This window comes from Stegodyphus dumicola, chromosome X2 (genome assembly GCF_044657685.1).
Source record: "Stegodyphus dumicola isolate Sdum_Otavi_A_Nest chromosome X2, ASM4465768v1".
NCBI lineage: Eukaryota > Metazoa > Arthropoda > Arachnida > Araneae > Eresidae > Stegodyphus > Stegodyphus dumicola.
In genome coordinates this window covers 174030225-174046629 of record NC_140781.1, presented here as the reverse complement: position 1 = coordinate 174046629, position 16405 = coordinate 174030225, and the positions used below count along the sequence as shown (strand labels likewise).

The 16405-nt window shown below is 36.4% G+C and overlaps 1 protein-coding gene across 2 annotated transcripts in view; it reads right to left on the bottom strand.

The window, feature by feature from the left end:
- Positions 1–16405, bottom strand: part of LOC118199665 (glycerol-3-phosphate acyltransferase 3-like) — a 138782-nt gene that overhangs the window by 69342 nt on the left and 53035 nt on the right. For both annotated transcript variants that reach the window (XM_085809728.1, XM_035371564.2), the window contains exons 5-6: positions 11112–11166; positions 9801–9866 (exon numbers count right to left, since the gene is read on the bottom strand). In XM_085809728.1, the coding sequence (XP_085665854.1) occupies positions 9801–9866; positions 11112–11166 (121 nt within the window). The remainder of the gene's footprint in view (positions 1–9800; positions 9867–11111; positions 11167–16405) is intronic.

The window sequence follows — 16405 nt, the reverse complement described above, 5'->3', positions numbered from 1 at the left end:
CTTTGAAAATAGGATGGAAATGGACCGTACCCCGTGATATAGTATGTCAAGGGTGCAATGGCCTGGAGACGTTCGTTGTCTACTATTGGGTAGAATCCATGTGTCCTTCTTCCTGTATCACAGTTATCCCACTCCTGTTGCCACTGTTCTTTGCTTAGTTCTCTTAGCTTTCGCTTTAAATACGAAGTTGGGATTGGAGTTGTCACCTCTTGCGCGTCGTTGTTGAGTGCCGCCTCATTTGCTAACTGGTCTGCCATCTCGTTACCCTCTATGCCATCATGTCCTTTCACCCAGATTAGTTTGATGTGTGTTTGCATATTGTTACGCAGGAGCTGTTGGATTGCTATAATTGTGGGTGAGGTATGGTGGTGATTCATGATTGCCTGTAGCACTGACATGCTGTCTGTGTGAATTTCGGTTGCTGCTAGATTGATATCCTGAGCATACTGAATTGCAGCTGCTATTGCCACAGCTTCTGCCTGGAAAATGCTGTTGTGGGTAGAGAGATGGCCTTTCCATTTGCTTTCCACTCGGTCATTTTTGAAGTGAACGAAGGCGCATCCCACTCCATTGTCATGCTTTGATCCATCGGTGTAGAATCGTGAGTTCACATGTGGAGTTTCTCTGAGAGGCGTTGGGTGTTGTGCTGTCACGACATGGATGCCTTTACTTTTGTGTGCCGGGTGCACATACTGCACACTCCCTGGTAATTCATACTGTGTTGCATGGAAGGCGGTGCCAGCAAAGTTGGTATCTTGTTTTAGCCTAATTAAGCGCTCATATGCAGCTTCTATGCTGGCCTTTATGTGCAGGGGTGTTAGTCCCGCAAGGACCGTTATTGCACTTGATGCCGTTGTCCTATATGCCCTACTTATGTTTAGAGCAAATGGCCGTTGTATTGTTGTCAAGAGTTTGATCTTGCGACTGCTCATTGGTTGTGCCCATATAGCCGATGCGTAAAGAACAATTCTCTCCGCTACCGTTAGATATAGCAGTTTCTGGATGTGAGGGTTTTGCCCCCAGTTGCTTCCCTGGAATTGTCTGGCTTTCTTAGCTATATTTGCTGTCTTGACTCTGATGTCTTGAAGGTGGGGCAGCCATGTGAGACCCTGATCCCATGTAAGTCCGAGATACTTTATGGTTTTTGAGATCTTTAGATTTCGTCCCATCAATTTTATACACGGCCGTCGCGTTGGATTAGTTCTCGGTCGTGGGATGACTACTGCCGTTGACTTCTGTGCGGAAATGATCAATTTAAGTCTACTGCATTTATCTGAAAATATGGAACAGGTTTCCGTACCATTTCGTTCGAGTTCTTCTCTTGTGCGGCCAGAGACTAGCAATGCCGCATCATCTGCATATGCTATCACTCTGGTATGGGTAGGCCATTTGATTTGTAATAAGGAATTAAACGTGATTATCCACAGTAGAGGCCCGGCACATGACCCCTGTGGGCACCCTCTTTCCTGCTGTTTAGTGACGACACCGTTATTATTGACTATAATTAGACTTCTAGAGTGGAGATAGTCAGTGAAGATATTAAAAAGGTTCCTTGGACACTTTGCCTCCCTGAGGGCCTGCTTTATTGCAGGCCACCAGAGAGTATCAAAGGCACTTTGAAGATCTAAAGAGATAAATGCAGTATGTAGATTGTTGATTCTGTTGTCATTTATATGTTTTCGAATGTGTTCCAGAGCATGGATGGTAGATGTGCCTGTCCTGAATCCATATTGATGTGGGCTAAGAAAGTTTTGTCGGTATAGATGGTGCTTCAGCCTGTTGACTAGCAGTTTTTCGTAGATCTTACCCAATGCAGATAACAGACATATGGGTCTAAAGGATCTTGGATCTTCCGGGGATTTGTGCTTTTTTAAAAACAGGACGACCTGTCCTTGTTTGAATGCAGTAGGGAAGATTTGACAATGTAGAAGCTTGTTAAACAGAGCTTTAAAGTAAGTGGGTCGAGCGTTGAAGGCGACCTTGATTATTGCATAATCCAGGCCGTCAGGACCTGGTGCCTTTTTGACTGGAAGCTGTCGAAAGATTTGCTTGATTTCTTCCATTTCAAATGGTTCGTCTTCTGAAGTCTCTGGGATAGTGGTGTTTCCCCTTGTGTGCCTTTGCTCTGGTGTGTCATCGTCCGGATCGTCTGCTGGGAAGACTGTGTTTAAGGTTGTGGCTGCCGTGGATTCTGCTATGTTGGTGGTAATGGGTTGGTTGGCAATTTGGGCATAGAGTTGATCCGGCTTAAAGACCTTGTTGGTGGCAAGCTTGTGTAGAATTCCATATGGGTTGTTATTTTCTGTGCAGAACTTATGCCAGCTGGTTATTTTGGCTTTAAGGATATTATTTTTATAATGCGCTCTTTCTTCCCTAAAGGTTGCTAGTATTGCATTCTTGGTGGTTTCGTTAATGTTGGTGCGAAGGCGACGTTGTAAAGCCCTGCACTTTTGCCGTTGCTGTCGCAGTTCCTTTGTCCACCAGGAAATTCCTTGCAAACATTTTGCTGCTCTGGTGGGCAGGTGCTGATCGCAAATGCTCCGTAGAGTGTCAAGCAGCCGCTCGGTATAAGTGTTCAGATCATTGGGGCTCTTGTATTGACTTAGCTCCTGCTCTTCTTGCTGTAATGTTAGAGAGAAAGCTTTGTTAAGTATTCGCAATTTGTTACCCGGAAGTTTGTATCTTTTAAAGATGCTGATCCTTGTGTCGCTTGCAATATTGAAGTGTATGTAGCGATGGTCCGAGCAGCTCTCTTCATCTGCTACCATCCAGTCTTGTAGGTTATTGGCTATATCATTAGTAGTCACTGTAATATCTGGCCATCCGTGGTGGTACGTGTTGTCAAATGTGGGTGGCGCGTTGGGGGTGTTTATGATTTGCAGATTGCTGGCCAATATGTAGTCTTCCAAGACTTGCCCTTTTGGAGTGGTAGCTGGGTAACCCCATATGATGTTGTGGGCATTAAAATCACCACCTATAACGTGATGTTGTGGGGCACTTTGTCTTTACTTCTTCGATGCTCATGATGGTCTGGTGGATATCATCCGGTGGGGGACTGTAGATGGAGGAAATGATGATCTGTGAATTTGAGAAGCTGAGGAGGATTGCTACATGGTCTCGCTTCTGTGTAATTATCAGCGGGGACCAGAGCGGGTTGCAGCAGGCGATTTCTGCTCTTGGTGGTGGCTCATTCTGTTGTGCTTTGCGCTGAAATATTTTCCAACAGAGTGGCAAACAGGCGACTTCCCCTGCTCTGCAGTAAGGTTCTTGAATCAATAGTATATCTGGTTGATGGTTGATTGTATGTTGGATCAATTGTGACGCGGCGGCTTTTGCTCTTTGTAAATTAATCTGGATGCATTTGATAACTTCTCGTTGGATGTCTGGTGTTTGCATTATTTGAGTGGGCGGCTGTGGCAAATCACTCGTATCTGGTACTGCGTCTGATATTAGCGATGTATCTTCCGTACGAGGGGCAGTTGACATCATAGGCTGGATGATCGCAGGGGATGCTCCTGTTTGTCCTATAGTTATAGTCTGCGCAGTTGATACACGCGGGCTGCTGCGCTCGGCATTCACGGATATCGTGTTCTTCTGTGCAGTATGCACAATAATGTTTGTTGGAGCACTCCTTTTGAGTGTGGCCGAGTTCCTGGCATCTGTAGCATCGCTTGGTGTTGTAGAAGTCTGCAATTCGGTATGCCCGCCAGCCGAGGTAGAGTCTGGGAGCCTGCATGATTCGCTGGTAGACTGTAGGTTGGCAGTCAAGAACCCATTTAACTGTGTTTCTTCTATCTCGGAGGCGGTAGAGGATCTTGACTGTTGATTTGGTAGCATTGTGCTCTGATGCCAAAGCTCGTTCTATTTCGTGTTCCTGGACTTCATGTGGGACGCTGTGGATAGCAACTCTTGGAAGTCTTGTGGCGGGAAGCTTGGTCTCTACCAGTTCTTGTCCCTTTGCACTGTTTAGCGTATTTTTTAGCTTGTCAAGGTCCTCTTTCGTGTGACAGTCAACTGCTAGCCCTCCTTTTTGTATGTTTCTGACTGTGGATACCTTTACTCCTATCTTGGGGAGTGGGAATTCCTGGCTGAGTTTAGCCTTAAGGTCTTGACTGGTGGAGCAGGTGGCTTCCTTAGGATATAGTAATAGTGTGTGCCGGGGCGTAGTTATGTGACTAGTATCTTTAGCCTTAGCTGCAGCAGCCACGTAGGATGGACCTCTGATCGGATTAGGCAGTGGTGCTACAGCGAACACGTTATGCCTCTGCTGGTCTGTTTGATACTGGTTATTTGCATGTGCTAATTCGCAGCAGAAGAGAGTGGATGTATTGGTACTTGTGTCGGCTTTTGTTGGTTTTGCTGTGTATTCGGGGCCTTCTAGGGCTAACTTCTGTAGAGCCTCTAGTGAGGTAAGAATACGTTCTCTGAGTTCTGTTCGGAGCAGAAATTTACCACCTCGGTAGGTAGTTGTTACTCTCTTGATTTCCTGGTAGAAGAGGTCTACCTTTTCAGCATGAGCTATGTCTGAGTTTAAGATAGAGGTCGGGTCTAAGGCGCTAGACGACGTTGTTATATCTTCGTCAGTAGATAGAGTAGATTTTAGTACCATGATATAATGCAGACAATGACAGTTAATATGCAGAATTACAATAAAAAGCGTACAGTTACATAATCTAAGGCAATACAGTTAAATATAAGTGCGTGCAATGAAAGCGCTGCCAACAGTTAGCGTGCACGGGTACAAGGTGACAAGTAAATGAGAAGTGAATGGAATTTACAGAAAACTCATTAATTTCCGTCACAAATGCTAAATGTACGGAACTGAATGCTGTGAAGAAACCAGCCACAGAGCCTATTTCTCATACAATGCATACAATACACAGAATAATGCATACAATACACAGAATAATTGCATATACAGAAATAAAATCTAAACGAACTTAACGAGGTATGGAAACAGAGTACAATAGATGGCTATCAGTAAATAAGCACAAACAAAAATTTACAGGAAGATGAAATTAAATAAGTATAAAAATTATAATAATGATGATAAAGTAATAAAAAGAAGTAAATATAATAGAATAAAAGTTAAATGCACAGTGAAAAACTAGAACAGGGTTAAAAATTTGGGTGTACTAGAGGCTGGCTAAGTACCGTGCAGCTAAGTTCAAATTGTAAACAAAAGCACGTGCAAGACTTATAGCAACTGCACTCTACTATGCGCGCATGCGCTAGAAAAGCTTGACAAGGAGTTGTGTCCGACAAGTTCAAAAGGCGACCTGTCCTGCTGGACCGACCCTCCGCCGCTGTGTCGTAAAAATGAGCCGGGTGAGGATACCGGGGAAAGAACAAGGTCACACAGGAAAATTGCAATTAAATCTTACGGCACTCAGTCACTAATTAAGCTAGCAGGACGAATGATACACTAAAAGAAAGGTAATCTAAAAGCCTACCTTATCGTCTAGGAATGGTGTCGATATTCCCAATTAGACCGGATATAAGGGCAGATTAATCCAGAAGTATGGCACTTTTATGTCGCACAATAAAAACACTGTAATAAATCGCACAAACACTTCACAATCACAGCACTGGTATCAATGAAGAGATCATATCTTCCACTTTCCAAAGGTACTAGGATTGAAATTGGATGCCTGTAGATGCCAGAGAAATCTTAATAGATGTAAACACCACAAAACGGCACTTCACAGGGTCACGGTAACCCTCAGCAGATATCACGAGGTCGCGATACGAACAATGACTTCTGCTTTAAAGACTTAATTAATCCACCACTAATAAACGGAATCGCTCCAGATGCATATCAAATTGCTCAGCTTTTGAAGAACTTTAAATTGATATAACTCTTGTGTAAACTATATCAAAACTAACTTAAAATAATAAGGCGAAAAGCGAGCTCGCGAAAACACGTCGTACAGCATTGATGCCGCGTCCGGACTCGACTGTAATTATGTTCAGAAAGTCTGCAGCTTTCATGGTCAGTTCTACCACAACTAAAGAGTCTCAGAGCCACCCATGAGCACCCAAAGCATAGTACCGTTAGCCTGTGTATGACCTGCTGTACATGGGGAAGCAACCATTCACCTGGAACCTGACCCGATCAGTGACGTAATGAATAAGAAATTGTGATTCCTCCGACCAGGCAACTGTCTTCCTCTTATCCACGGGCCAGTCTCGATGTTCCCAAGTCCACTGTAGGCGTAGATAATGTAGCTTGGTCAACAGACACACAAGTGGGACGTCTGCTGCATAGACCCATATCCCCACTGAACAGTGAATAAGCCCAACTGAACACTGAACTTGTGTGTTCCAAAACACTTGCACTTGAACCTGCATTATACTGGGCTGTCAGCTCAGCCACTGTCTGCTGCCAGTTTTGCTGTACCAAGCAAGACAGTCTTCGACGTAATTATTCTTTGATGACATATGGACATCCAACACCTTGGCATCTATTGCTGGTTCCACTATCATTTATCTATAAATACTAACAGCCACAGATTGCAAACAACCTACCAGCCATGCAGTTTTGGAGATACACACTCCAAGTCTTCAGGCCATGACAATCTGCCCTCTATCAAATTTATTAAGATCAGCAGCCTTTCCCATCACTCGCAAAAGTAAGAACAAGAATGATTCTTTACCTTCTTCAGTAGCAGTTATATACTATTCCCACTTAATCAATGTACCCTCCACATCATCCAAGCAAGTTCATTGAAAAATGTGGATATGGTCATAAAGTTTTGCCTTTTTATCGTGTATATATCAATGAGCTCATCTTTTGGAATGACTTTAAAAAAAGGATATTTTAGAGAAATTTTCTCATAAGGTTGGCTTGAAAGTGAATTAAGGAAATTACCTTTAAAAACTACTTTTCACCCATTATCATTCAAATTTAATAACGGTATTATTTATAAATTTCACATTTATTCACAGCTATTTCATAAATATGAATATTATAAATCTTTATTAAAACTAAGAAGAAACTGGGGCATACTTCAAACAGATGCATCTGCTCACAAAGTCTTTCGTTTTAGCTTTTAAGCTCATTTTTACCCAAACTGGTATGCTTTCATGGATGACTGAAATTTTGAGTATGCAGTTCCAGATGTTTACACTTGTACATGAATAATCTTAACATACACAAGAAAGAAGCCTTATCATTGTAAAGTACACATAAAAAAAATAAATTAGTATTTTTCAGTAAAAACTGCACACATATATTTTACAACTAACTGCTAATTCATAAACACTTAACACTACTTAAATCTCTCTAAAAATTAATTTGATATGCATAAGTTAATTTTCATTACTTGCTATTTTTTCATTATATTTAAAATTATCCAGCATGCTCTTTAGGATCTAGTACTATGCTAATACTCATATATACTTCATTTCTCAACAGAGTTAAATTTCCATTGTGGTAACTAATTTCTCTTTGCGTTTTACTAGCTTAAAATGAAATTTAGGGGTAAAATTTTAATATTTTTCAATAAAAATTAACATTATAACAATTAATAAACTTTAAAAAATATATTGAATGTTTATACTGATCAGCAAAAGACATACGGTGCACAATTACATATCTTTTATACATAACAAATAAAATGTTATTAAAACATTTAGAGCAGCATTTCCCAAATTTTAGCCTTATAAACTGTACGCAATCACAATTTATCACAACTCATATGCATATGGTTGCACATTAAAAAGAGGGGGGGAAAGAAATTACTAAAAGAAAATAATATAATACTGAAATAATAATAAGCATATATATATAACTATTAATAAGTGATAATTTTAAATTAATATGTAATTATAGTTAGATGCAGACCATATTCACAAAAACACTCATGGCACTCATTTTGGCAACCAGTGGTTGCATACATATACTCCCAGTTGTAAAAATGCTTTAAAGAAGGAAAATATTCACATTATGGCATTATTAATTTAAGGAATCAGATTTGTAACAATTCAACTTTTTATGTGGTTTCCTTATATCTATGTTTAATTAAAATTTACACTCATTCCAAAAAAAATAAAACACAAAAAGACTGATTCTCATATGACAAAAAATAACTAAGGTATTTATTTTATAGTTTGAGGTAATGTTCAAGAGCTATACACAAATTATTTAAATTTTTTTTAAGCAAATCTCCAGAGAAAACCGAAAAAGATGGTAAAAGGTCCAAATTGTGAAATCAAATATCTTGAAATTAGGTTTCATAAATTTTTATGAAATTGATGAATTCAAAATACCAAAACATGAATGTTTGCATCATTTTAAACACTTCTAGTCATTGGATGCATACATCTATAACCAATAATTCTAAAAATAAAGGCCAAATAAGGATTTTTTATCAGGGTTGCCACTCAAATAGGAAAATGAAATTCCCTGACTTTTCCAGGTTCTCCAGGTGTGTTTTAAGAAAATTCCAGTCTATCTGCATAATGCACATTGGCTGTGCTAAGAGGTAAATTAATTATGGTACCACTTGAAAACACAAAAATTTGACAATTACATATAACATATATATATATCACATATGACTTATAATACATAATCCCCAAAGCATTACTATTATAACTATAATAGGAGTTGTTTTCTCCACTGAAGATTCAGATTGGAATCTGCCCAATCTGGATTAAAAAATGTCTTTTTTTGCAGACATTTTTTAGCTAAACGAAAGAAAAATCTATTTAATGATATTTTTAAATAAATTCCGGTATTTTATATTTATTTAGTAGCATGCATAAGCAAAACATATATGCATTAAATTTCGTGATGGTATGTCATCATACTGCTAGAATTAATGGCAGGATTATGCAGAGAAACTTTCCTGAAATTTGAAGGTTTTATTTACTAATAAATAATAAATAAATTTAGAGAGAAGAAGCAACCTTAAATGGCATAAATAAGATTAAAATAAAGCTAATTATTTAAAAATTGAATTGGAATAATCAACGATATTTTGGCGAATATATTTACATTAAATGGTTAGCCTAGGTGACTATTTACTATTTTTTTATTTTACTGCAAAATGACAAATAAGGCATTTATTAGAAAAAAGGGAGGGTTAAAAAGATTTTGCGGTAAAATCCTAGTATGTGCTACAACCTTGATGGCTCATTTACTGCTCATCATAATATCCCCAAATCCCGTGTGTACGGTTCATGGAGGCTATTCTAACCTCCATGTTGCCCTATACTAGGATTAAACTGATTTTATTTTATACGAGAATACGTATTTTCCTTAGTTCAACATGCACTGCATATGTGCATGGGAGTCTCTCGATACTCGAGGTTACTGGAAACCAAAAGTTGCTGGAAACTTGTTTGCCTTTCTCTCAAGATGATCTGATTGGAGCAGTGAAAATTGGCTCTATGCCAGCTGACCGAATGATGCTCACGTGATACATAATTCGCCTAGAAAGTGATCGGTTCCAACGTCGGCGCAAAACTCGCTTTTTTGGGGGGAATATCGGTATGAAATTCCCTGACGTTTCCAGATTTTAACTAAAATATTTAAATTCTCTGACTTTTTCCTGAATTTTTTGGTCAATTTCAAAATTCCCTGACTTTTTACGTTTTTTCCGGTAGTGTGGCAACCCTGTTTTATAGGCACAATATATATAATTACGCAATAAGGACAATATTTCAAAACTTTTCACTGCCTAAGAAAAATTATCTCCTGACTCACACTTTGGCAACTACTGCTCTAGGCATTGCGGCATAAGAATAGATTAATTTTTGGCTCTTGGTAATTAAATATATAACTATTTACTTACCTTACAGGTAGCAGAATACAGTAACGCAAAATGCAACCAACACCCCATAAAATGGACAGCCTAAAACTATAAAATATACGTTGTTAGTGTATAACCCATACCTTAGAAGAAAATATAATTTAGCTTTCTTTATAATATACATAACTACAGTCAAAAGTTGTTAATCCGGACTCGTCGGGACTTCGGCGATTCTAGATTATCGATTTTTCCGGATTATAGACAGTTTAAATCTCGTAAGATGGCATGCAGAAATTCTAAAATTAAAAATATGAAACTGTAATTTATGAAATAAAGAACAATTATGATCTAAAGGGTATCAAAATTTACAAAACAAAAAGGCTTAATATTTATTTGTTTACTTTATTAAACATTTCTTTCAATGTAAGTTGTTTAAGTTGCTTCGTTTTATCTGATAATACTTTCTCTTTAATTCTATAAACAGACATAATTTCTTGTTCAGTTACAAAGTTCCGCTGTTCAAGTCCCGTAATTGCTGTGAGAATACCGACTAACTTGTCAATCGAAATCTTTTTGTTTTCACTAACCTCTCTGTCACCTTCTTCATGTCTTTATCCATTTTTTGCAGCAATTCCACTTTTTGTTTGATGGACATCCAAACATACTTTTGTTTTAAAGATCGTTTGGGAGCTCCAGCATCGGAAATTCTATTTGACATAATCGAAAGTTCAAGTTTACTTTGATAAAATTGCTCTTACAATCTGCAAAAAATAATAAACCGGATCCAATTCGAAGATTAAGGAACAACGCAATCATCAACATTAACTGAAATAGATAATAAGATAATTTTAGCTTATACCGTCCGTTATACATAAAACGCGCACACGAAAATGTATTCTGCACTTGCGCGCACGCATATGCGCAGTCGTAAAGGTCTTTCGCGCACGCATAAACGCCTATGCGCATGTGTCAACGCAGCGCATGCGCAGAAAGTTTTTAGCCTTGAGGTCCGGATTATGGGTGTCCGAATTAACGACTTTTGACTGTATTAATAATGCCTTATGTAACAAATCAATGTATTATAATGCTAAAGGAAGCAATTAGTTTTAAATGGCATATTCTTAAATATTAAGTTGCAGTTTATTTTGATTATTGCTTTTGCTACTGCTTTGAATACTAAAGAATTTAAAAACTTTTTTTTTTATTTTTTTAAAATTTTTTTTATTTTGCAAAACTCAAAGGCTTTAAAACAAACTACATTCATATATCAAAAATGAAAGAAAAAACACTCTGCCACAAGTAAATAACTTCTAATTGAATAAATCAAAACAATGAAAATAACTGAAAATATACCTCACAAAACCATAATTTTTGTTAGTTCTTGTCAACAGATTCCAAGATGGTAACTCTGAAATTGTAAACAAATCTTCATGAGAATTTGAAGATTAAAAAATAAAATAGAGAAAAAAATTAAATACATTAAAATAGTGAGTGTACTAACTGCTAAAATACAGTTAAACTTCAGTTCAGGAATTTAATTAATTTCTAAAGGCCGAAATGTTCGTAAAGGAAAACCATATTTTTTCTACAGGAATCAATGTGCAATGGATTAATTTCTGAACTAATCTACTTCTGAGCCACAGATGATCACTTATTTAAAATTTACAACAGCACTTTTCACCCAAGTTCATGAAACAAAAATTATGCAAATCATTAAATTTAAGACTAAAAAAAGGTAAACACAATATTAAATGGATAAAATACAGAAAAATGTAATCCTACCATGCCCATACAAAGCAGCATGGATGGCATAAATGGAAAGTGCCATCCACACTGAGGAAGAAATTTTATAACTTGAATGAGAATTTCCTTTCATAAAAAAATCCGGTAACTGTCTTTCTGGGAGATATTCTTTTATCCTTTCTCTGTCTCTAAGCACCAACTCTGCTCAAGATTTGCAGTTTCCATATTTCTCAAAATTGATTTGCTGTTGTCTACATTTCAAATGCTTCAGTAAAACATGGTATCATTGAAAATGCTTGTGCTGTAGCTTTTATTAGGGTGATATCATTATATGAAACTTTTTAACTTATCCCATTTTACACAAATTTTGCAATTCAAAGAACTAACCTTCTTAAGTTCACCTTCTCTTTGTTTGCCTTCCTCCCCAACTGCCTTTTGATTCTGCTTTTGAAGGTGTTTCACTACTTGTCGAACAAATTTTATAGCGCTCTAATAATACCTCCCCATCATCAACTTCCAAGCTCATGGTTTTGCTGATAGACACAATACCAATACAGGAAAAAAAAAGTTAAAGCATTCAAAATCTCTGCCTCCAAAACAATCTGGCCATAATTTTCTCTAGGCTGAATTCATAGTACTGTAAGGTCACTTTTTGCCAGGCTTTTTAAGTGAGAGTTAAGCAATGGAAAATATTAAAATAATTAAGTCCCTGATTGTTAATTCTGTGTCACACAAACAGGCATATAATTATGCCATTACAGCCTTTTATTGTTGATAATGGCACCATTTTTGACTAAATGAATTACAGTCTGAAAATGACTAAGTATATTGAAAATACAAATGATGCTAACTATTTTATGTTAATAGCCAACTGTTATAGCTACACCACACAGTAAAAACCCTTTCTTATACATGAAAGATATATCACAAACATGGCTTGGTTTATGTGATTACAGCAAAGCCTCGAGGGCTATCAGCCTAAAGCAAAGGATGCCTTTGTCGAAGACTTTCTATGGGAAATTGGCTCATATACATGCTACGCATGGGGAAAGCCATGAAAATATCCATGCAGCCAGCCAATTTGTGTGATCTGAACCTCAGACTGAACTACCAGTGTTCAGTGACTTTACCACTTGGCCACTGGTGTGCATAGCATATGCATGTTAACAAAACTTACATCAAAAGGTTGGATAGCAAATTTAGGCAAAGCAGTCAAGAAAAGGAATACTTAAGGAGAAATACCCAAAAGAAGAACACAAGAGGAATAGTCAAAAACCCTATACAGCAGTTCTGTTAAACCACTAAGAATAAACCCAGGATAAACTACCAGTACTTTAAAGCTGGTTGATTGCTACATAACAGGAAAATTTTTAAATATTTATATGCAAATTTTCTAAGAGGTTGTGTGAATATAAATAACGAGTACGAAAAACCTCAGAATTTCATACTTTTTGTTCACTTATTCATGGATAAAATTCTTGAACTGTTTTAGTGCACTGAAACATAGCCAGAGCAGTGGTGCAAATGGAAGCATGCTGCTGCTGTCCTCTAAAGGCCTAAAGTAAGGCCATAGAGGCTCTTAGGTGTCTCATTGAACTATATTTATATGTTTAAACTTTAAAAAGAAAAATGGCTTCTAAAAATGTGTATACGATGTAAACAGCAGGCCTTTGAAAATGCAGAAAAGAGCTGTACCACTGTATTATCTGCATGAAACATTTAAAAGTAAGCAAATTCGACTACAAAGAAGCTGCATATTTTTGTTTTGATTTGCTGTCAGATGAACACTTTTAAATCATTAGTGATAGCAGGTGATAAACTAAACTCAGTGATAAATTAAACTCAGTGTTGGCAGCTCTTTGAGATGCATAGAAGTCACCTTCCAAATCACAAAGAAATTAAAGATAATAGACAACAATCAACTATTTTGAATTAACAAGGCTTGTTTTCCTGAAAAATGAAGAGATCCAACAAGATTATTTTTAAACAGTGAATGATTCATATTCACATAATATTTTAAGAGCTTCAGAAACTCTCCTCACATTGTGTAAGACCAGAAGAATATAACCTAGAAGCTTCTCATAAAGAGCGGAGTTTTTATGAAGCTTTCAATAAATGCTGTGTTTTAAGTAGTTTTTTTATATGCATTGGTATTAGGGATGTTTTACAAATGTATATCCAAGTGCCTAATCTAAGCAAACTTTTCAAATTGTTGCCACCAAATATTACTGCCCTGTATTTAAAAATAGCATGCAAAAAATACCATACCCTTATTTCCATAAAATTATACATATATTTTTGAAAGCATGCCGCTCGGGTACTCACCAATAAAAGATTAAAACCACTTAAATAGTTTAATTTTTGATTTGTTTCACGAATGTCATGCGATTTTTCTATATTTTACATAATAAAATTAGTATGTTTTAAAGTATAAATTAGTTTGTTTTAAAGCATTCTTAACAAAACACTTTTCAAGGCAGTTGATTACACGTTCTAATTTCACAAATAATGCACTAGTTATATTTGTTGCACGTGTAGGTTAAAAAAAGCATTTTCATTGTAAAGAACAACTTCCCTCATGCAACTGATTAGAATTTTAATCAGCGCAAATTAATAATAAAAACACTCGTGTGCAAAACTGAGAGAATTGGTAAATTATGTCTGTATTTACAAAAATTATTGAATCAAAGGTACGAATTGCACCGCCAAAGAAGTACACTAATACTCATAGTTATACATAAAACATACACATGCATGTCTGCGAAGCTATGATTGTGGAAGCGATATAAGCATATGAGGAGTTTTAGGCGATTTGAGTGCTCACACTTTATAACATACATTGTGTTTCTCGTAAAGAGTCCGGTAAATTTTATAATGTACTCAGTAGCCACGAACCTATGGATGACGGAATGAGATGGAGAACTGGAGACAAGCCAATCATAAGCGCAGGTGACTATAGAGCTCAATGTAATGTTAACTGTCATCTGAAATTTATGGAAACAGTTTCAGGACACTTTATTCATATTAAGAAGACATTAACAAGGTTGACCAAGATCCACAATAATGAATGAGAATCAATATTTTGAACTTTCTGCGTGGCAACATAGGGCTGCTACAGCTTCACAGCTCTCATGAGAGTTGTATGCTGTCACTGGAACCCTGAGTTTCATCATCTACAGTTCCTCAAAAGCTTTATGAGATGGGCTTCATTAAAAAAAGGGATCATTGCAGTAGTAGAAGTGTAATGGTTTGGGCAGGCATTATGTTCGATGGCTAAACATAACTGCATGCAAAGGCTCCCTGACTGCTATGAGGTATAGAAACCTATAGACCTAAGTTCAGCTTTTCATGCGTGCAGCTAGAGCTGGATTCTAGTTCATAGAGAACAAAGCTCTTCCCCATAAGACTCCGCTGGTGGACGATTAATAGATATTTGCTGCATAATTGGCCTCTGTGAAGATATTCACTGCATGGATTGCTCAGCCAGATCGCCTGATTTTAATCCTATAGAACATGTCTGGGACATTCTTGGAGGAAAATTATGGCTGTGAGAGGGGATCATATCTCATATCAAACTCTTTCCAGTTCACTATTACAAAGTAGATTTTTGATATTCCTGTGCTCTGAGCTTTACTGATAATCATGCATACATAAAATGACTTTTGAATGGTACACCTTTTCAACTGTTATAAATGTATGTTCATACCAAATTTCATTAAAATCAGTTCATTAGTTTCTCAGAAATTTGACATAATGTGCAAATTCTCTTAATTTTGAAAGTTTCAAAAACCAAAAATAAAATGAAAATTTCTATGGAGGAGTGAAGTTTTATGTCAAGTTTAATTTTCAGGTGGATGTATTTACTTAAATCAATTGAGATACTAAAATATGCAGATATTCAGTTATTTTTTCTTAAATTCTCATGCAGTGTAAATATGCATATTATTTAAATAATTATTAACATATGTAATTACTAATGCACTGCTTAACTTCTACTTAAAACATTCTGCAGCTATGAATCATTTGTCTCTTTTTTATCAATATTTAAAATAAAATTATTCTTAAGACTGAAAACACTTCATAAACTTTTTAATGATTTTGGTGCATCTATCAATTGTAAATATTTGTATTCTTCTTCTTCTTCTTCTTCTTTTTTTTTTTTTTTTTTTTTTTTTTTTTTTTTTTTTTTGTTCAGATCTATGATAATATGTAATCTTTGCTTTTGTTATTCCTCTTATTTTATATTCCTTTTTAACTCATTTTCTCTGATGCTGCATTTTCAGAACATTTAAAAAAAATCAAATTACATAATGTCCACTACCACTGATATACAAATTTTGCATGGTTTGATAATTTACAGTTCAAAATAAGTTGCTGAAAAAAAACTGGAGGTTGTATTAAGTAATAGGAATATATTTTATAAACTTTTTAATCTATTTAAGTTTTTTTATATTAGCTTTAGCTATAATTTTTAAGATATAATTTTCTAAAGCTATATTAGCCAAAATCATCTCGAGTTGCTGGTTCCCCCACGCGAAAAAGGCCTCCAGTGCAAAGGGTTAATGCAATACAAACATGAACCACTGTAAAATAATAAATGGATGTTACATCACAAAGCCATCTTATACTACTAAATGTGTTTTTCCATAGTACAGTACAAAGTCTGTAATCCAGACATCCATTATCCGGAATGATCTATAATCCGGACCTCAAAGCCCCAAACTTTTTTCTTGTATGCTTTATGCATGTGCGTTTAATGTATACAGACGGTATAAGCTAGGCTAAAATTATCTTCACTTTTTCTAAGACATTTCAGTTAATGTTGCAGATTGCGCTGTTCCTTAATCTTCAAATTGGATCAGGCTTATTAATTTTTGCAGACTGTTAGAGCAATTTTATAAAAA